General features: G+C 41.4%; 1 protein-coding gene across 2 annotated transcripts in view; it reads right to left on the reverse strand.

The window, feature by feature from the left end:
- The window catches only part of FKTN (fukutin), a 553910-nt gene that overhangs the window by 483755 nt on the left and 47204 nt on the right, over positions 1-22951 (reverse strand). The window contains exon 3 of one of the 2 annotated variants that reach the window (XM_044061118.1): positions 14784-14978. In XM_044061118.1, coding sequence (XP_043917053.1) covers positions 14784-14978 — 195 coding nt within the window. The remainder of the gene's footprint in view (positions 1-14783; positions 14979-22951) is intronic. The other variant, XM_044061119.1, reaches the window with a different exon arrangement.

Raw genomic sequence — 22951 nt, forward strand, 5'->3', positions numbered from 1 at the left:
AAAAAGAGGACTTTAATCTTGAATAACTTCACTGTTGAGAGAGCAGTTGTATTATGATCAGGTGGAATTAATTTCCTTAAATATATGCTGAGTTTTGGGCTGCCATAAACAGTTATTAGACCTACAGTTAGAATCTGATGAAAAGGGGGAAAAAAAGAAAAGAAATAAAAAGTGAGATCTGGTTTACCTATTAATATTCTCATGGTTCTTCACTTATTTCTACAGTACTGACAGGCTGGTTGTTCTGCATAACTCACACCATCACATAATCTCACACCATCACATAATATGAAGGATCAAGACTGCCTCTCTCATAACCAGTTTATTATGTGTTCAAGACATGGACACCTAGAAATTCACCTTGGGAGAATATTTGACAGATGAATCTTGGCATTCATGTTGAAAACACACAACAAAAGTCATGATCCTAATTCTTTGTAGTGAATGGGAGCTGCACTACCATTACAGAAAAAAAAGAAACTGTAGGAGAGAAGTGTTTTACTGGCTTTGAAACCTGGTAAAGCAGTTAACAATAACAGCAGCACACACCTTCTTTAAGAATTCTGATCAAATTAAAAAAAAAAAAAAAAAAAAAAAAAAAAGTTAAAAATTAGGGACAATTTTTTAAAAACAGTTCTAATTTCACTTAAAATTTTAATAAAACAACAGTTTTTGCATTATCCTGCACTTTCTGAACAATAAAGTATGAAACCCTATGTCAGGCATTACTAACAATGTAATATTCAGTGATTTACCAATCAAAAACGTTAAGAGGGACAGGGCAAAAATACGAGGGAAAAATCAGGAATGTTCTGCAAAATCAAGAGTTAAGAGACACTTGCATCAGACAGGCATAAAGGACTCCTCTGTAGAAGAAAAGTACAGATGTGTACACTTACCATAAATGTAGATGTTCAAGTGTATTCACTGTTGCAGTCCTAACAAATGGGTTATCCGGCTCCTGGTAGCCCTCAGTCGGCCAGAATACCAAAGGTAAGTAAAAATGGCATATGTTGCCATCGGTTGTTAAGGAAGTCAGGGCATCCGATACAAAAGGAGGTAGCAGACGACATTTCCTCAGTCTTTCTTGCCATAACAGTCAGGAGCCCCCAGAAAATAAGGCTTAAATCAAAAACCAATTTGACAAATAACAAATTAAGCCTGTACCTCAGGAAAAGAGAATAGGAGAGGACCACAAAAAGGGGGAAGGAGGGAGGGAAACCAGGATTGCAACAGTGAATACACTCTAACATCTACATTTATGCTAAGTGTACACAACTGTACTATGTTCGTCTTTCACTGTTGCAGTCCTAACAAATGGGTTGATTACCAAAGCCCAGACAAAAAAGGGGGGAGGAACCAACAGCATCAAGGGGTGGAGATAATGCCCTGCAACACCGCAGTGGCAAACCCTGCCCTGGCTCTGGAAAACAGAGGCAAATTATAATCAGGGCCGGCCTTAGCCAAAATGGCACCCTAGGCGAAGTAGTGCTCTGGTGCCACTTAAGCCCCACCCACAACATACTCATGAAACACCCCTATTTGAGACACACCCACGGGTAGGTCACTCCCCAAGAAAGCCACTCCAGTCATTTCCTTGAATTTAAATGCATAGGAAGAAAGATACCTTGTAATGTAGTTAACCTGCAACTACTATAGTACGCATTTTCTACTTTAAATACCAGAGCCGGATCATGGGCAAATACGGCCCTAGGCAGGGGAATAGACCACCCCCCCCAGGAGCAGTCCCTCCTGCGGCAACCTCTTACCCCTCCTAGCAGCAGCCCCCTCCTCAGCCATTCCGGTGTTACATTATTTGGTTATTTCTCACCAGTTAGCATGCATATGGTTCTCCTATTTGCTTCTGCAGTGATTACCGATATTTTAATAAAATAGCACACACACAGCCAGTCGTGCTAAACAAACAATATAGTCTAGCAATGAAAACAGACTTAGCATGAGCAGTAAACGTATCTACCCTTGAAACTCTCATTCACTGAAATGGCATAAAAAACAACATTCGTAGAAAATGCATCTGGCCAGTGGAGAATTAAGTTTAACTTTGTACTGTTTTCAAAACAGACTCCTTCCACAATTTTTTTTAGGGACATGTATACATGTATTTGTACTTTGATTCACCCTATATTCCTTGTATAATACAGCACCACTTGTTAGAATGCATTTTAAATTTGTAGTTTTTAAACATTCTTTTAATAAGCAGTGAAACAAAATGTATGAACCAGTAACTGCCCATTTCAGAAAATTTCAACCATAAAAGGCCACTCAAGACTTCAGTCATTACAACCCACCACTATCAGTCAATAAGCACAATCTCTGCAGAAGTAAAATTCATCCAAATAATTCTACAGTAAACAGATTTGTAACTAATGAAGTGGCTGTTACTGGTAAACAACTTTACATTTCTGTTTCATCTGCAAATTCGGTGCTTGCTGCTATTGAAGAATTAATTGCCTACATTACATGAATGACTGAGAAAACGACAAGTGCATAGCTACTAGGCATCTTATACAAATAGGGCACACTAAGTAATGCAGAACCCCTATCCACTCTTAAAATGCAACAAATAATCAGCAACTAGGGCATTACATACCATGCATCCATACCTCTCAACCACCTAGCACAAGAAATCTGAAAAAATCCTAAAATAAAGGGGGGGCAAAGGCCTCCAAACAGGGGCACGTTATAAATATTGCTCTTATAGACTTTTAAAGCTGCTAGAACAGCATTTGTCTTAGCATGCCATTTTTGGAAGGAAATGAAGGCTGAAACTCAAATGTATGACATTTAATTATTTAAATCCTCAGTGATTTGCCAGCAAACCACAAATTTTATGAGGAATAGACCAAAAATATGAGGCAAAAATAATATATAACCAACAGAGATGTGCCGCACCATAAACTCAGCACAGTCGGAAAGGAAGGTCAAATTTTTAGTAAAGTGTACTTAAAGTTGAAGCTAGCAAAATTCAGTATTGCTTAAATAGTAAAAAAAAACTTCCCTGGCACATTACAGAAACTAATTAGTCATCACTAAGCAGAGATCTACAAAAATAGAATGGTTATCTACCAGTGCAGGTAATCCATATAAACAGGGTATAGCAAAAACAATTTAAAAATGGCAAAATCACATGTTATATACAGTGGTAAAATAGAAAGTGCACAGGAATTTCACCAGCTATGAGCATTGTGCCATGTAATCACATCAGTAATCAAGCAAGAAGCCAGTTATATGTGCAGACAAGTCATCCCAGCTACTTCTCAAAGCACAACAGCTAAAGCACTGTAAAATCACGGAGACTTTCCTAAATCAAGAGACTACAGTGAATATAAACACTCCATGCAAAGTAACAGTACCTGCAGATTCAGATAAATGAGATAAGCTGAAAGATCCAGATAAAGTCTGCCCTCAAGGTAATCTTGTTAACAAACATTGAAACAGTTAATCAGAGGTGCGTCGTTCCAGAATAGTTTAGGAGATGAGAGTGTAATCCTTACCGATATCCACTGTACCCAGTATAAAATACAAGAACTCAATCGCAAAATAGCTTAAGACGATACTTGTTATAATTTTAGCACAAAAAGGGAGAGAATTGCAATAGTAAGATGGCCACGCATCACCAAGGAACTCTGGTATCCGCAGTTATGAGTGGCCAACAAAAGTATTGAAAGAAATGGCACAGATATATGTCATAGATTTTCAACCAGGCACACACACTTTCTCTCTTCTGGCATACAGAAGCCCACTTTAAACTTCCCAGACAGACCCATACATTTACCTTCTTTTTAAGACGAATGACAACACGCGTACACATGGAATTACCTCCTCTCATAACTAAAGTGCTAGTTTAATTTCCGCGTGCAACTTAGAACATCTTTGCATCCACATCAGCGTGTACGTGATGTATGTACGTTCCTCCTTAAAGGAGAAGACTTCACTACTGTCAAATGAAGATTTTTTTCCCTTCTTTTTTCCTTCTGGCCAACTTGCAGGTATAGAAGTGGGAGGGCTCTTGCCCTCCCCCCTCACACTAGGATTCTGGCGCCCTATCATTTACTTATTTATTTTAATTAATTTACTGTTCATATTATGTGTTCGTATAATAAGAAAAGTAAATTAATTAAAATAAACACAAATTGTGCCCTTTAGGAGGCCGACATATATGACGCCCCAGGCGGTTGCCTAATTCGCCTATGCCTAAGGCCGGCCGTGATTATAATGCTTTGTGAAAGTGTGGACAGAAGACCATGTGGCAGCCTCCAAAATGTCTTTAGTAGGGACACCCCTTAGAAAGGCTGCAGAAGTGGAAGCCGCTCAAGTAGAGTAGGTCCTAACCCCTTGAAGCGGAGCTTTGCCATGAAAGAAATAACAAAAAGTAATGCAATGTGCAATCCATTTAGAAATGATCTGCTTAGAAATAGCCTTGCACTGGGCTCCAGGGGCAAAACTGACCAATAACTGTGCTGATTTCCGAAGGTCCTTAGTTCTGTCCAGGTAAAACATGAGCTGTCTGTGCACATCAAAAGAATGTAGGATCCTTTCACCTCTATTGTGAGGATTAGGAAAGAAGGTAGGAAAGTGTATAGACTGATTAACAGTCAGGCTGGAAACCACCTTAGGCATAAAGGAGGGATTAGTCCTGAGAGAAACTCTATCTGCATGGAAAATAAGAAAAAGCTCCACAGTCAAAGCTTGCAGCTCCAAAACCCTCCTTGCTGAAGTTATAGCCAAGCGGAAGACTGTCTTCCAAGAGAGAAATCTTTAGAGGCAGCTGGCTCAAAAGAAGGAAGAGTGAGTTTCTCCAGAACAAAATTAAGATCCCAGGCTGGAGTAGGAGCTCTTCTGGAAGGTTTTAAATTGCAAGCACCTCTGAGAAAAATTTTCATCAGAGGAAGAGAGAAAATGAGCTGTTCAAGAGAACAATGAGCAGAGATGGCTGAAGCATGGATCTTGAAAGAGGAAAAAGAAAGACCACCCTGAAGCAAATCAGCAAGGTATTCCAGGATTAGAGGAAGGGTAGGTTGAGAAGCAGACTCCCCTCTAACCCGCATCCATCGAGAGGACCTTTCCCATTTGCCAGCATAGGATTTCCTAGTGCTAGGCTTCCCTCAGCACGTCAACCACCTGTTGGGAAAGGGAGGAAGAAAGGGAAGGAGTCATGCAATGAGCCATGCTGCCAAATGGAGGGACTGAAGATGAGGATGTAGAATGTTTCCCCTTTCCTGAACCAAAAGATCTGGCTTCAGAGGTAGATGCTAAGGAGGAAGATGGGAGAGACTGCAAAGCAACGGATACCAATGCTGTCTGGGCCAGTCCGGATCTATGAGAATAGTCCTTGGACGTTCATCCCTGACCTTCACTAAATCTCTGGGAAGAAGAGGAAGAGGAGGGAAGGCGTACACTGAAAGCAAAGTCCAAGGGAAGGACAGAGCATCCACTTTCCAGGCTCTGCTGTGCTGCTGTCTGGTGCAAAAGAGAGGTAGCAGATGGTTGCCTGGGGAGGAAAAGATCCACCTGAGGAGTGCCCCAATGTTGAACGATGCTGTAAAAGACTGCTCTGTTCAGCTGCCACTCGTGAGGATCCAGGGTTTGCCTGCTCAACTGGTCTGACAAAACATTGAGCCTTCCTGGAAGAAACTGAGCTAGGAGATGCAGGTCCAGGGATGCTGCCATGGACCAAAGATTCATGCTTTGCCTGCACAGGGGGTAAGAGCGAGTCCCTCCCTGCTTGTTGATGTACCACATGACCATGGCGTTGTCTGTCCTGACAAGCAGGGTCCCTGGAGAAAGAAGATGCTTGAAAGCCAGTAAGACCTGCTGAACTCCACAGGTGTAGTCCTATGCATCTGTAGTCAGAACTTGAGTGGCAAGAGGTGTCCAAAAAGGCATGCCTTTGTTTTGTAAACAGGTTGCTGCCCACCACAGAAACTCAATCTGCAGAGATGGAAGCAGAGGAATCATCATATCCAGGTCCTCCAAGTGTTGACACCAAACGATCTTGAGGTACCATTGCAATTTCCTCATATGCAGTCTTGCAAATGGAATCACGAGAATACAAGATGCCATGAATCCCAGAGCTTGCAGGGAGCTGGGACAGGTTTGCAAAGTCCTTGAAGTAAACTGAAAGAGATGTCTGCTTCTCCTGGGTTGAGATATATCATCTGGGCGGCTGTGTCCAGACTCGCTCCCAGGAATGTTATCTCCTTGGATGGTACCATTTTCGATTTTCCCTCATTGAGAGTGTAACCCAGGAAAGAGAGAAGAGTCTTTACGAATTCCAAATCTTTTAATAGCTATTTTTGAGAACTTGCTTGAAGTGGAAGCCTGCCAATGCCTAGACCTTTGAGGTGTATCCCCCCTGCCCCCTAGAAGATTTGTAACCTCTAGTCCTGGAATGGTTCTGTCTGCTGAAATTAGGAAAGATCCAACTCTTGGAAAGGTAATTCCTGCTAAAGCGAGGGGGTTGAACTTGCAGAAAATTCTTAACAGTTTGCATGGACTTGGCCTTATCTTCCATCTTCTTCAGTACCTCCTCTGTTTTGCTGCCAAAAAGACTGTCTTTATGCAAGGTACATCCAAAAAGCTTAGCCTTGACAGGTTCTGGAAGAGGCTGTTCCCTGAGCCAAGCATGTCTTCTAATAACAGATCCAGTAGCCATAGCCCTGCTGGAGGCCTCAAGGATGTCAAAACCACAATGCAAAGAATGCTTATTGACCAGACTGGCTTAATTCAGTAAATCCTGCATGTCTTTACTCTCTGCCAAAAGAGGTACACATGCTATCCTAGACTTAATAGCCTCCGAGGTGTGCTGCTGGTACTTCAGCATATGAAATAGACAATTGGTAGCCCTAACAGCTAGGGTGGCAGAGGTATAAACCTTCTTGCCCCACCTATTTAGGTTCCTGGACTCCCTGTCAGAGGGAACAGGATTCCTGGTAACAGTGGCCTTAACTCTTTTAGGGCCCTGAGAAATAACCTCTGGATCCACCAATGGATTCCTGAAAAAGAAACAGGTGAGAATCAGGGACTCTGTAGTACCTGTCAGGTTTCCTGGGAGCACGGGGAACTGAATTTGGAGACAAGGAATTTTCCAGAAACACATAACTTCCAATACAGGGGGGAATAGCAAGAGGTTTATGCTGAGGTAAATCCAGAAACTCCCTAATCCGTTTCTTGGATTGGGGATAATCCTAACTTTCCCATTTAAAATGTTCTCTGAGGGTATTTAAAGTATCACCAAAACAGAAATGCTCTGGAGGAGAGGCCGAAGGGATGGACTCCTCTGCATCAGAATCCTCAAAGGGAGAAAAAGCCTGAGAAAATTCCTCTTCATCAGCAGAAATGCTGGAAGAATCAAAACCTGAGCAGGACAAAATCTCAGGAGAAACATCCCTACTCATTTTAGGAGGAGGAGGAGGCTGAAAACCCCCTAATAAAAGTCAAATCATTAGCCATTTTAACCATTTGGGATTGAGGTGAACGAGAAGAAGCTGGAACCTGCCTTTTCACAGGCTTACGAATGTGGTAGTGGTGCTGCGGTAGTGTTGTCGCCTCACAGCAAGACGTTGTCGAGTTCAATTCTCAGCTAGAGCGTCTTCTGAGTGGAGGCATGCGTGAATAGGCATGCCTTTGTTGAAGGTTGTGCATCAGGGTTGGTAACTCGGCACGTAAAAATCCACTACCAAACATTAGCGGACCGGAGTTCCGCTGTGGTGACCCCTAACCGGGATAAGCCGAAAGATACAACAATGAATGGAAAATTTACCTGCAAGCCTGAAGGACTCAGGAGGCCTGATAACCGCCAAAGTTGCAGCAGATGTTGAAAGAAGAAGTTTGCAGTCAGAATGCAAAATGGAGGCCTCCGACACCGGAGTCAGCTTAGCGGCTCCGGCTCCAGCAGAAAAGGCAACCGGCGACAAGTCGGAAGGCAAAACAGAGGCTGAAGGCCTAAGGCACTCGGACTCAATCAAGGCCTGTGGTTGTACATCTGCGGACTGCAAAGGAGTCTCACTGGCTACCGCCTGACTGACTACCAACTTAACCTCATCTGAGGACTTAGCTTTCTGAGGCCTGTTGCGGTCCTTATCCTTAAGTTTCTTCGGAACACCCGAAGCCTGAAGACCAGCGGACACCATACCAACAAACTTAGGCCAAACTCCAAAATGCCTAGCCAAAATCCTAACCTGACGACTGATAGTACGCAGATTAAAGGAGGCACAGATCACACTTGGGAACATCGTGATCAAGGCCTAAACAAATAATGTAATAGGAATGTAAATCTCTATGGGGAATCTGCTTTCCACAGGTAAGGCAATTAACTTTTTCTGACATTCGTTAAGGCAAGAAAAGAGGATCCCCAATGGGGTACTTCGCTGTAGTAGACTTCAACTCTTGTAGTCGGAAACCAAAGATAAACTGCCGACCAGCACTCGTGCATGAAAAGCTTCTGCTTCAGGCTCCGCAGCAAGGAAGACTGAGGAAGTGACATTGGCTGCCTCCTTTTGTATCGGACGCCCTGATGTCCTTTACAACAGACGTAATTTTTGCTTACCTTTGGTATTCTGGCCGACTGAGGGCTACCGGGAGCCAGATAACCCATTTGTTAGGACTGCAACAGTGAAACACGATGAACATCAGTTTTATGAGCTATTAGACACTGTTATTCCACAAGTGTGGTAGAGTGATGCTTTAACAGCTTCTAAAAGTTTTTGTCCTTCCTCAATTATTCTTTGCAAGCTGGTACTGTTTTTAGTCCTTTGCACTGATCTTAGCAGTGTCAAGGTGTCTTTAGGAAGCTTTTGTTAAACATTCCTGACTGCTATTAAGATCAGATGTCAAGTTAGGAAAGCACTTAATAAATTAATTTTGGAGCACAACTGCAGTGCTCCATGCACTATGCAATAAAAATAAGTATCAAAGGTGGGAGGTATGGTGGAATTTGGTCTCAATGAGAGCAAACGCAAGCACGGAGGAAGTAAATTCTACATGAAAGTTTATGAATATTCAAAAACATGGACTACCATTAGCAGTCCAGCTGTACATATCTGTTGTAAATTAAGCATTGCCCCCCCAAAAATGTCTGGTTCCAAACAATTTGATAGTCTCAGTGACCTACATTTCAGAATGGGTATAGAAACATAAAAATTATGGCCATCATTTTCCACACAATATTTCTACATTAGCTGTAGTGTTAAAAACAAACATACATAAAGTAAGCATCTGAAACTCCCTAACCGAACAAAGTAGAAGAGAACACAATTGTGTAAGTAAACTTACCATAACAGAAGCCGCTATTGTCAGCAGAAGAGAAAGGCTTGGCAGTCCCTTCACTGTATTAGTATTACAGAGCAGCTAAACTAAAAATAACTTACTATCTGCAGAACCCATACTATGACTCAAAATGGACATGTACAATATTAACAGGAGGAAACGCAGATGATAATAATTTGTTCCCAAACAAGTAGCAATTTGAACTATGATGACCAAATGGGAGGAGTATTTACAATTCTAGAGATTGTATTGAAATTAAAACATTACTCATTCTGGAGATTTGAGCTAGAATGACAGGGGTGTTTTGGGGGCAGTTTCCTATCAGCTTGGACTTCCTAAGGAAATGGTGTGGCCTTGAAAGAAAAGTCTATTTTTTGTAGAAATAAAAAGGGGAAAAGGTTAGAATGGATACAGCTGCATGACAAATTCCAACTGACAGGGTTGGAAAATATTAGGTATAGAGGACTATACCAAATCCCATAAGATCACGAGGCAGAAATAAAAAGAAGAAATGTAATTATGCATGAATTAGTATAAATAATGACAGAATCTAGAACAAAAGAAGCCAATAATAAAAAAAGTAGTAAGTGATTATATAAGGCTTTGATCAACAAAAAGTTTGGCAAAGAACACAAGTTTAGCAAATCACTGGAGTGAGAGTTTAGGTAAGGAAATTTCAGGGAAAAACTGAAGGGAGATTTGTTTAGGCCCTAAATTATCCACCAAACCCAGAAAATTTAGAATTTTCTCAAGGAAGTATTTGCACAAATATTTTTATATACCAGAAAGGCTAAATAAGGACTGTGGTGGTGGTGCTGCGGTAGCGTTGTCACCTCACAGTAAGACATTGTCCTGTTCGATTCTCAGCTAGAGCATCTTCTGTGTGGAGACATGCATGAATGGGCGTACCTTCATTGAAGGTCATGCGTCAGAGCTGGCAACTCAGCACGTAAAAATCTACTGCCAATCATTAGCGGACAGGAGTTCCGCTGTGGCGACCCCTAACCGGGAAAAGCTGAAAGACACAACAACCAGAAAAGCTAAATAAGACTTACCTAGGGACTGACAGTGGATGCTGGAGATGTGAGAACTGCCAGATGGGGAGTTGGAGACACATTTTGGACATTCAAAGAATTACAGGTATTGATGAAAAAGTGACAAAAAAGGATGGTCAGGTAGACAGAACCCGGTATATGCTTAACTGGGTAGATGAGGGACAGACAAAAGGAAATTTAAAGGACAGAGTGTTAATGATTTTTATAATGGCCAAAACAGCAATAACTACAAAATGGAAAACAAACTCCAAACACTGAAGAATTTGTTAACTTACTGGCAGAAATAAGTAATTGAGAAAAGGTGTTATTGAATCAAAGACCAAGTAAAATCCAAATGCAGAAATGGGAACATTTGGAAACTAAAACAGGCTAGTAGGTAGTCTAGTTATATTATATGGGGAAGGAAAAAAAAAACAGGACTGATCTCCAGCAACATGGAAGAGAATGAGATGGGGGAAAAAAGGCTTTTGGCAGAACGTCCAGATAAATGAAAGCTGGGTGGGGAAAGTAGTATTTAGGATAGGTTATGCAGTGGGAGGGTCTAAGGGTTTTCACTTTCTTCTGGATAAAAATGAGTCAGCCGTGATAGAATTAAATGTGAACCATGCATGAGAACTGCACAGAACATTGTTGATAAATGCAGCAATAAAACACATTTTAGAGAATACTGTAGAAAAAAAAAAACTTCATATAACAGTAGATGTTCTGATGTGTCACTGTGGCTGTAGCCCAAGCTTTATAGGTCTTGCCACCCACACTAGCCATCTTCCCAGCACTTTGGGTGGCCTCCCAGGTGATCCAACCACCAGGAGCACACAAGATGCTACACATAAAAGACAGGTGGATCACGGATACCATTTCAGTAGCCTAAGCTGTAATAGCAGATTACCATATCTTAGAAAGAACTAGAAAAAGAGGGAGGAGGACAATAACGAAGACTCCTAGAGCACCTAGAAAATGGTCCTGATAAAGCCAGTTCTGGGCTGGAAAAGGAATGCAGTTTGTAGTGTTCTGTAAATGTATGTACAAAGGACCATGTTGTTACTTCTACAATACTTCTGGAGTCAACCCATTTCCAGAATGCCACTGGAGAAGCTAATGCCCTTGTTGAATGAGCTGTAACCCTGCCTGAAGTGGCTGATTGTGGAGAGTACAACAAAAGTAATAGCATGAGGTAACTATTTAGAAATGGTCAAGTTCGTCACTGGTTGTCCTTACACTTACCTTCACAGAAGACAACTAGCTGGTCAGCTTTGTTTTGTGTAGGTAGTATCCGAGCTGCATGTGTGCATCTTCTCCATCTTGCTCTTTAGTTCAGGGGAAAACTGGGAGATTTCTAGCTTGACAAGTTGAACTCTAAACAATTTTAGGCAACCCTGCTCTTATGAAAAATGAGATACGGTTGACTCAGCATAAGAGGTTGTAACTCAAATACTCTCCTAGCAGATATCAAAGCAATGAGTAGAACAGTCTTCACTGTTAATCACATCAAATCAGTCTCACGTGACGGTTCAAATGGTGACAAAGTAAGTTTCACAAGCTAAAATTGAGATCCCAAAAAAGAGCCACCGATGTTCTAGGTAGGCAAGCATGCAAGACCCCTTTTAACTAGATCACTGATCATTATTAGAAAGCAGGGGATCAAAGGGCCTTGACAGAAGAGTATGATAAACCACTGGAGAGTTACAAAAATAATTAAAAAACAGAGGCAAATGGACCTGAGAAGGGTTCTGCTTCTTTGAGTAGCACCAACTAGAAAATCTTTTTCACTTGCACATATACGATATTCTAGTAGCAGGTTTTCTTGTCTCCTTTAATATCTGCTGCATGTCCTCCAAAAAAGGTGCCTAAAAGGTATCAACCCCCCCCATGTGATTACATCTAGTCTGTGGGGAAGTTTGCATTAAATGCCCTTAGCCATACTGAAAAGAAGGGAGAACCACTGCAACCTTGGTCAGAAGGAAATTGCCACCACAGTTTTTGTAGAGCACTTGTGGATCTTTAGAAGAACCCAGGCAAATCGGTGGAAAAGCATACAAGAACTTTCCTATCCACAAGAATGAGACAGCATCTGCTTTCCAGGCCTGACTGCAAAGAATCCTTGAGCAGAATTTCTTTAGTTCTTCTACTCTGAAAAGAAGAAGACAGACTGACTTGCGGTGTTCCCCAAAGTTGAATCAATTCTTGGAAGACCTCAGGATGAAGTTTCCATGCATTGGGGGCTCTATCTTAGACCCGCTGAGCTTGTCTGCAATATGGGTTTGCTCTGACAGAATACACGAGGCTAGAAGAGTCAGACTGAGCTGAATTGCTACCTCCCAGGTCATCCTGGCATGTAGTCTAGTAATGTGTACTCTGGCAAACAGCAGCAGATTATTACTGATGCTATGAACTCTAGAATCCCTTGAAGATGCTTAACTTAGGCTAGTGAAACTCAGGAAGCACTGCTGAAGCATATCTGTTCTGTCTGGTGGAAGAAATAATCTCAGAAAAATCATTTTGTGAGGTGGGATGAGAGAAGACTTGAACACCCAAATTGAGTAAACGTTTCTGGAAGAGTTGCTAGAGACTCTTGAAAGTTGGAAGAATGTATACAAAGATAAGACAATCTTCCAAATATGGAAGAAAATGTGGAAACCCTAGAGTCTCCGACAAGCAGAGTTCAAATGGTAAAACTGAGAAATGATAATATAAGCAAAACACACCAAATCTTAGTAACTGTCTGAAATGCTTTGCAATAAGAATGTAATGTCAGGTGTCTTTCAGATCCAGTTTTACCAAGAAATCTGAATGAGGAATCAAAGTTACAAGGTTTTAAAGTAACAACATCTTGAAATTTTGAATCTTCATAAAAAAGGTTTAGAGAAGAAAAATCCAGTATTGGCTTCAAAAATTCTAGTGGTCTCGGAACTATTAATATTCTTGAACAATAAGCTTTGCCCAACAGACTGATAGGCACTGGTTCTATGACTCCCTTAGATAGCATATTTGCAGAAGGGAAGGAAATAGAGAAATCTGGTTTCCTCAGTAAGAGGGGAATCACCTGAAAAGGAGGAAGGGATCAAGAGTACAGATCTCAGAATACCTTCAAAACCTATTTCTCATTCACAAGTTCTTCACGTTCCTATAGCACTAGGGACCTTCTTCTTATTGCACTAGGAACTTGCTGTGCAGATTTGTAGATGCATCTTTTCACAAATGATGCTTCACCACTGTGTTACACAGTTCACAGGAATATCTCTCCTACATAATTTGAATATGTAAAAAAAATTAATATAGGATAATATCACATCAACATGTGATTGTCATATAATTTGCCTTACAGATAATTAACACCAGTCCTGACACAGATGATGGTGATGCTCTTCGTGATTATACTTGGGGGGTAACTGTTGATATACACTGTACATTATACAATGACTGGCCACTAATATTCAAAAAGGAGCACGTGGACTGGTCAACCCAACCAGCGTGCCCAGTGTAAATCCGAGAATATACCAATGGAAAAAGTCCAGTTTCCCGGACTTTTTTTCCATTAGTATCTCTCATAAAATTTTTACTTTTTTCTTTTCTTTTTTTTTTTTTTTTTTAAATAAATTCACAAAACCGAAGACCTCAAACAAGGCAGACAGTGCAGAGAAAAATAAGAGGTAATTATGTACATTCTGCAAAACTAAAGAAATGTACCCGATTATCCTTTTATTTTCGCTGTCCTGGCTCTCCCAATGCTAAGTCTTCCGGTTTCTTTATTCTTTTAAATAAAAAAAAAGGGAAGGAAATCATCCTTTCTCCATTGCTTCCTTTGCATAGCACTAATGTGCTGCATAAGTGTGGGAACGCAAGTCCCATACACATGGGGAGTACATCAGAAAAGTTCCAGGATTCTGGAAAAACATGAAGGGCACCAGGGAGACATTATACAAAGACATTATTTAAGAAAAGTAAGTATTTTTTTTCCCTTAAATAATATCATTGTACAATAGAAATAACTGAAACCATACTGTGGTATATTGAAGATTTTCCCACGGTTAGCTTTATTTAATTACTCTGTCTTCACCCTCGTGATTAAACCACACCAAACATGGGTAAATCTTCAATATACCACACCAACGTAGTTGGTTATTGCTATATTATTCCATGATGTGTTTTCCTATACACCATCAAACTGGCCCTTTTATGTTTAATTCAACTCTGCTATATATTTTTCCTTTATCGCATTTTAGATCTTCTGTTACCTCTACCATTTTCTAAGTCCTGTAAAACAGTTGCTTTTCTAAATATACTTGCAGCACCTGAAAAGGGGCTTCTGCCTAGTCAGACTAAACAAATCTTAATAAACAAACACATACGTACACAATAAACACAGTACCTGTTAAAGACAATCAATGTGTACTATACATAAAGAGATTTAAACTTTCAACCTAAAACAAGTGAACCTACTTTGTCTGTCCACACGTTCTCCAGCACTGCAAAGGAAGTAAACTCCCTGGAAGTACAGAGGTACTTGCAGACTTTATTCTCAGTGTTCTTCAGTGGCAGTCCATCTTCAAGGATCAGCCCCAACACCACTGGATCAACAAGATAAACAGGTACGCCATGGCTTGAAGTCAACGCAAGGAACTTCTTAACCACCTGCTACAGCAAAAACATTAAGATCACGTTTAGCAATTAAATGTACAACTAATAGCAAAAATTAAACATGTGATTACAGTAGGTAGTGCAACTCATCAGGATCATGGCTATGTGATCAAGTTAATACAAGACATGCACCAAATTTAAGATGGTCTGCAGGGGAATCAGTCCATAGGGCATTTGGAAACAGCATCATAGATCAGCAGACACTAGTGACAGTAAAATATGTTTTGAGGAGCATACAGCAGAATGTCTAGTGATATAAAAAAGTGACAGTCATAGATTTCAAGAATGCTATTTTTTTTCTCTCAGCAACAGACCATCAGCTGCCATCAGCTCCTCTCTTCTTTCGCTAGATATGCCAGACCTGCCTTTGTCTCTCCTAGGCTCAACCTGGCCCAAATACGCAGCCAGTGAGTTTGACAATATGGGAGCAGCATCAATCTGCCACCAGGGAATGTGCCCTAACACCTGCTCCCTCATGGCAGCATTGCTATCTCACTGACGTATGCCCTCAGGAGATGTATGTGCAAACTCCCAACTAAGCATCCCAACACTTATGCAGCACAGATACAGGCAAGCTCATATACTGCTTACTGCAGCAATCTGATAGTGCTTCCCTCCACCAGGATGTGTGACCCAACATCAGCCAGTCACTCTCATCCTCCCCTTGTGTCTGTCAAGCACCCCATGTCATTAATCTAACATGAGTCATCCGGGATGCAGTAATGGCGATGCCTCTCTGTCCACAGGGCTGCTCTTCAAGCTCTAATTTTAAGACAAAAGCATTATAAGTATTTTGCAGCAGGAAGCAGTGGCAGAGATATGGAAAAAGTAATGAACCAGACTAAAGAAACTCTTAATGGAAGCAAAAGAATTAATAAAATGTATAGAAAGAAGAAAATAAACCATCATCCTTCTCAATGCAAAACGAAAAGGAAAGGTTTTCATCAATACAAGAGAAAAAATCATGAAGATCTGCAATGCAATATTCAATCATGCACTATACACCATCATATACACAGTCTAATGCACGACAGTCTTCTTCAGGAACACACAGATGACAAAACAGGTGCAATGCAATATTCAATCATGCATTATACACCATCATATACACAGTCTAATGCACGACAGTCTTCTTCAGGAACACACACATGACAAAACAGGCGCAATGCAATATTCAATCATGCACTATACACCATCATATACACAGTCTAATGCACGACAGTCTTCTTCAGGAACACACAGATGACAAAACAGGCGCAATGCAATATTCAATCATGCACTATACACCGTCATATACACAGTCTAATGCACGACAGTCTTCTTCAGGAACACACAGATGACAAAATAGGTGCAATGCAATATTCAATCATGCACTATACACCATCATATACACAGTCTAATGCACGACAGTCTTCTTCAGGAACACACAGATGACAAAACAGGTGCAATGCAATATTCAATCATGCACTATACACCATCATATACACAGTCTAATGCACGACAGTCTTCTTCAGGAACACACAGATGACAAAACAGGCGCAATGCAATATTCAATCATGCACTATACACCATCATATACACAGTCTAATGCACAACAGTCTTCTTCAGGAACACACAGATGACAAAACAGGCACTGGCTCTGCTTTTGCTTCCTCGTAGCAATCCACTCCTTCTCTTCATTAATTCTTATCAAGTGATGTGCACACATGCTCATTAATATTTATCAAGTGATGTTGACATACGCTCATTAATATTTATCAAGTAATGTTTTAATGCTGTGCTTCTCTCGGCCATCAAATCAGCAGTTTATTCATCTGCATAGTGGACTGCCACAGCGATTCTGGGACTGAAAAAGCATACTGCACTTGCACACATGTGCAAGCCAAAATAAAATGCACTTAGGCATTCTAAGGCAATGGAAAAATATCAAAAGTTGTGTACTGCATGGAAAATCTCCAGAAATAAGATGTGCAACACAAATTATATGACCTTCTTTTGATGGTACATTGTTTTTTTTATTTTGCACAACCATCCCAAATAGCAACGAAATGGCATGTGAAAATTGTGATCACATCCTCCAAATATTGCCTGTGTTACAGAGTTAAACACTAACATACCCATTTAGAAACCTCTCTATAAAATTCATTCAGAAATGGCACACACTTGAAATAACTCAAAGTGATATCAATATGTAGATTACATTTGCTTGCAACAGTATGTCTCTCCAAACAAAGTTTACCAGTTTTTCTTTTCTTGTCCCTATGAAAAGAAATGTACAGCTTACCAAATGGATGAACTCCAGGAAAAGTGCTGTATTACAGCTTGCTTTGAAAGCAAGTACATTTATCCATCTTGCACAGCTTATAAAATTAATACTTTGTAATTATATATTTCACATTTTCTAATCACACATTTAAAGTCCTAAGACAATTTTATATATTCATTCAAACACTTCAAAAATTCAAAACATGCTTTTTTAACCAAACTGGTATTAATTACTCAAACTAATAAAAACTCTCAATGGCAGCTTGTTTAACTGGAAATTTCTTTTCATCCACTGTGCATGCCAGATTCATGCCAGCAGCTATTTTAGAACAGATGAAATTTATATTACACAGGCACACATATATGCATGCATACCTAAATGCTAACTATCTCTGTCTCTCTCTCTACAAATATATGCAGATTTATAAGTACAGTATATTTGCAAACACAGATATAAACATGGAAACACTCCAAATAAGTCAAACAATTCTAATATTGAAAGTTTTTCCAAAGGCAGAAGACACAAACTAATTTGAACACTTCTGTTAGTGTTACATTTGTGTCAGACTACAAACAGAAGGGATTGGGGAAAACGCCCTTTCCCCACTGGATAGCAATCTCAGAGTTGGTATATACAACTAGCAAGGGGGGATGGGGGGTGTAAGGGGGACTTGCCACCGTGCAAAAAGAATTTGCTTTGCGTTTTTATGTTTTTTGTTCAATGTTTTGGAGTACATCCCTATATGTATATATACTCTCTCACACACACACATATATATGTATGCATTATATGTATGGGTGTGTGTGTCATATATATACACATATATACACACACGCAGATATAAAACATATACATCTATGCACACATTATTATTATTATTATTATTATTATTATTATTATTATTATTATTATTATTAATTGGCAGAGGGGTGTAGGGGGTCTTGCCCCCTGCAAAAAAAAACACTATTTCATAATTAAATGCTTCTTGGTTCTCTCTCTGAGCATTGTAGTTCCAGGTTGTTTTTTTTTGCTTCTGATTCTGTATCAACGTTAGCAACATAGACATTTTTGTGTTGAAACCTTTTAAGTTGTCACAACATAAACAAAAATAATTAACAACTGGCTTTGCTTGTGGTGTCAGTCCAGGGGATCCAGCATCTGTCAGCCTTGGAAGACATGCTCAACAGGCACGCTGCTTAGCCAGAGATGGTCTGAACCTGTCTCTTCTAGGCTTTCGGATACTGGAAAAGGCGCTTGCCTCCCCCACAGTGACATTTTTAAACAATGTCAAAAGAACAAAATTTCTAACTTACAAAATCCACTTGAGACAAACTGGTTCTGCTGCTGAACGCCACAAGTCTAAACATGAAATTGCACTCCCTGGAAGCATTCCTCACCTTGGAAGATGCTGACGTTTGTGCAGTCACTGAGACATGGTTCAAGATCATGGAGAGCACCCTGGCCATGCAATGCTAAAATGCCTTCCACATGTTCAATCCTAAAAATGAGCATGAAAGAACCAATGGTGGAGGTGTAGCCATCTTCACTAAAGCCAAGTACACCTAGAGACTCGTCAAACAGTATGACTCTCTCAAACTACTACATGCCCAATTAATTATAGGCACAATACCCTACCACATCATTGCTAGCTACAGGTTCCCCATCATGAACCAAGAAAAGCACACCACCTACCTGGGATTACTAGACTCACTCACCAGACAGCCGAACACTTTAGTCATGGGAGATTTCAACTATCCTTCCATCGACTGAGTAACATGAATGAGCACAAAAATGCTCTCCCATAGGTTCCTGGACTTTGTCAATACAAATGCTCTGGAACAGACAGGCTGCACCCCCACAAGGGGCTCAAATGTCCTAGACAAAGTACTCACCAACATGGGGGGAGGGTCACTGCACTCCCCCTGTGTGATTCTCTCTATGGTAAGGTCGGCCCATAAATCAGTCTCACTCGAAGTAACTACTGAACCTGTCACCACTACAGGAGCAAAGAAACTAAAAACTTTTCCAAAGCAAACTACAGCCTACTAAGTGATGGTATAAAAAGTTTTATACCCCCCCCCCCCACAATCACAGACAACAATGACTCTTACACAGATGTATACACAAATGACCTGTATAAACACTTAAGCAACTGTACAGATTCAGCTGTACCTGAAAGGATTAAAACCAGTTCATGAAAAAAACCAAGCCACTGCAGTAGAGCTCAAGTATAAACAAGTTATATAAAAAAGGAAGAAACTGACATCTAAGAACAAGAGGAAACTAACTCAGCAGAAGAAGAATTCCCTCCAGAGCTTGAACAAGCAAATCAGAAATTGTTAAAAGTCCTCTAAAGCTAACTATGAAGCTAAAATTAGCCAAGGATAATCATAAAAGGGAATGACCAGCTATGTGCCAAACTGGCAGTAGTTGGTACCACTCATACTATACCAGAGGAAACTGCCAACCTGTTAGCTGACAGATTTGGTACAAACTTCACCCCATCCCACCCCCACTAGCCATACCCAAAGCATACCCAACACCAGTCCTCTGCCTAGTATCGCTAGAGATCAGGTCATATCTGCACTCTCCAAGACCAAAAACATGACCTCAGTTGGACCAAAGAGCATCCCAGGTTGCTTATTAAGCAATCTAAAACAGGACCTAGTGGACCCACTTGGTGTTCTCTTTAACCATAGCCTGAGAACTGGCTTTGTTGCAACAGAGTGGAGAAAGTACAGTTGTGAACACTTAGCATAAATGTAGATGTTTGAGTGTATTCACTGTTGCAGTCATCACATTTGGGTTACCTGCCTGCAGGTAGCCCTCAGTAGGCCTGAATACCAGTCTTGAGATTTTTATGTCGGATGCTGTCGCTTCTTTCATGGCGTCAGGACATCATGGGTATAAAACATGCAGCTGACGTCATTACATCAGTTTTTCTTGCCCCAGATGTCAGGAGCCCCCTAAATAGGAAGCAATTACATGGTGTGGAACACCCCCAGCAAAAAGTACATACCAATGATATAAGGTATGCCAAACAAAAAGGATAGGTAGAAGTAAAGAGAAGTCAGGGGGCTGGAGGGAGGTTAACCAGGATTGCAACAGTGAATACACTGAAATATCTACATTTATGGTAAGTGTACACAACTGTACTATGTTCTTCGTGTTTCACTGTTGCAGTCATCACATTTGGGTTGATGACCAAAGCGGAGGATGGGTGGAGGCAGTGAAAAAGCATTAGGGCTGGCAAGCAGGCCCTGTAAGACTGCTGTAGCAAATCCAGCTCTGATTTAGAAAAGACAGGCAAGTGGTAATGCTTGGTGAAGGTGTGTAGAGAGCTCCAGGTTGCAGCTTCCAGGATGTCCCTGGTAGGGACTCCCCCGAGAAATGCTGTAGAGGTTGACGTAGTCCAAGTGGAATGTGTTCTGATCCCCTGTGGGGCAGGTTTCCCATGATGTTTGCAGCAGAAATGGATGCAGTGTGATATCCGTGTAGAAATGGTTTGCCCTCTGCCCCTGTAGCAAAACCGACTAGCAGCTGGTCAGATTTTCGGAAAGGTTTAGTCCTGTCCGGATAGAAACCAAGTTGCCTGTGCACGTCCAGGGAGTGCAGGATTCTTTCCCCTGTATTCTGAGGATTAGAGAAAAAGTTGGCAAATGAATGGATTGATTTAAAGCCACACTACATACCACCTTTGGCATAAATGATGGGTTAGTCCTGAGGGAACCCTGTCCGCATGGAAAATAATGAAGGGTTCCACGGCCATAAGGGCCTACAATTCACACACTCTTCTTGCTGAAGTGATGGCTAGAAGTAAAGCTGTTTTCCTGGAGAGGAATTTTAACTGCTGAAGCAGCAGGTTCAAAGAGTGGTTAAGGTCCCAGGCTGGAGTGGGAGCTCTCCTGGAGGGGGGGGGGGTTCATAAATTTCTGGCTCCTCTCAAGAACTGTTTGACCAGAGGATGAGAGCCGAGATGGCAGAGACATGAATCTTAATTGAAGAGAAGGCTAGGCCTTTGTGGAACATTTCTATTAAGTAATCTAGTATATAAGGTAAGCTGGGCACAGTTGTGTCCATTCCTTGAAAGTGGCTCCAAGAACAGTATGTTTTCCACTTTTCTGAATAGGATTTTCTAGTAGTAGGCCTTTTTGCTTCTAGGATGACATCTAGCACTTGTTTACTGAGGGTTCTGGGGATGAACCAGGCTGCTAGGTCCAGGGTTTGTAACTGAGGATGTAAAATCTGGCCCTCATGCTGGGACAGCAGGGAGGGGGTCTGAGGCAGGTGCAAAGGTGGCAGTACTGTCAGACTGCACAAAGGTAGGTACCAGTGCTGGCGTGTGCAGTCTGGTGCAATCAGGATTGTCCTTGGCTTGACCTGTTTGATCTTTAGTAGAACCTTCGAGAGGAGGGGCAGAGGGGGAAAGGCATAGATTCATAGGTAGGTACTAGGCTATCGGCCCAAGGACCTACGTAAGCCTAGCCAGCAAGGTTCCATAGCTTACGTCACCCAAGAAAGTTATTTTCCTGTGCCACTGTCCAGCAGACACACAGAAGTGACCCCCGGGGTGTATTTCCTATTTCCCATCCGCTCAAGATTTTTCTTGAAGAGTGCTAATGAAGAACTTTGCTTGACATAGATGGGTAGCGTGTTCCAGAGTATAGGAAGCTTTTGGGACATGAATCTATGCCTCCAGCATGTTCCGTTTATTGTGGTGACAAGGTTTAGGTCCCTAGAGCGTGTAGCTCAGAGGGATTGGGATTTCTTTAGGTGTAGCATGTCCAACAGCTCTGGGTTTGACATAGCTTTATATGTTAGGCAGAGATCACCTCGGAGTAGGCAATATGTTACAGAGTAAATCTGGAGTTTTTTGAGGCGGTCAGTGTAGGGCATTTGTCTGAGGCCAGTAATCCTCTTTGTGAGGTACTTCTGTGGCCTCTCCAGCTGCTGCAGATGTCTTGTGAGGCACATTCCAAAAGAGGCATTGTACTCTATAATGGTTCTAATGAGTGACGAGCAGAGGGGAACAATGACCTCTTTTTTCCTGGATGGGAATCCTTTTATGATGAGGTGTGCCACATAGGACTTCCTGACTACTGTGGCAATGTGACTATCAAAGGAGAGACTATGGTCCACTTGGGTCCCAAGGTCTCTTATCACGCATTTGGTGTTAAGTATATTGCTGCCTATGAGGTAGTTCATGGGTACAGAGTTTTTACCAAAGGGGATGACACTACACTTTTTGGCATTGAGCTTGAGGCCATGGCTCTGACACCAGGCATCTGTCTCAGTTAGGCCCTTTTGTTGGATGTCCACATCATTTGGGGACTTGACTATGGTGCCTAGTTTGCAGTCATCTGTGAACTTCATTAGCCAGAGGCCTTCTGTGTTAGCCTGTACTTCAGAGAAGTAGATACCAAACAGGAGAGGTCCCAGGACGGAACCCTGTGGTACTCCACTTATCACTGCTTTGAGGTCAGATTTGGAGTCTGTAACTTTTACAGTGTGGGTTCTGTCAGTGAGCCACTTGGCAACCCATCTTGTGACGTAGGGATTTACACCTAGTTTAGTGAGTTTAGCTATAATTCCAGAATGAGGGATGGTGTTGAAAGCCTTGGCGAGGTCAAGATAGGCTGTGTGAACCACCTTACCCTCATCCACGGCTTTGGTGACTGCCTCAAAGAAGTCGATCAGGTTCAGG

The sequence above is a fragment of the Protopterus annectens genome, chromosome 2.part0, assembly GCF_019279795.1.
Source record: "Protopterus annectens isolate FY-2018-M chromosome 2.part0, PAN1.0, whole genome shotgun sequence".
NCBI classification, from domain to species: domain Eukaryota; kingdom Metazoa; phylum Chordata; order Ceratodontiformes; family Protopteridae; genus Protopterus; species Protopterus annectens.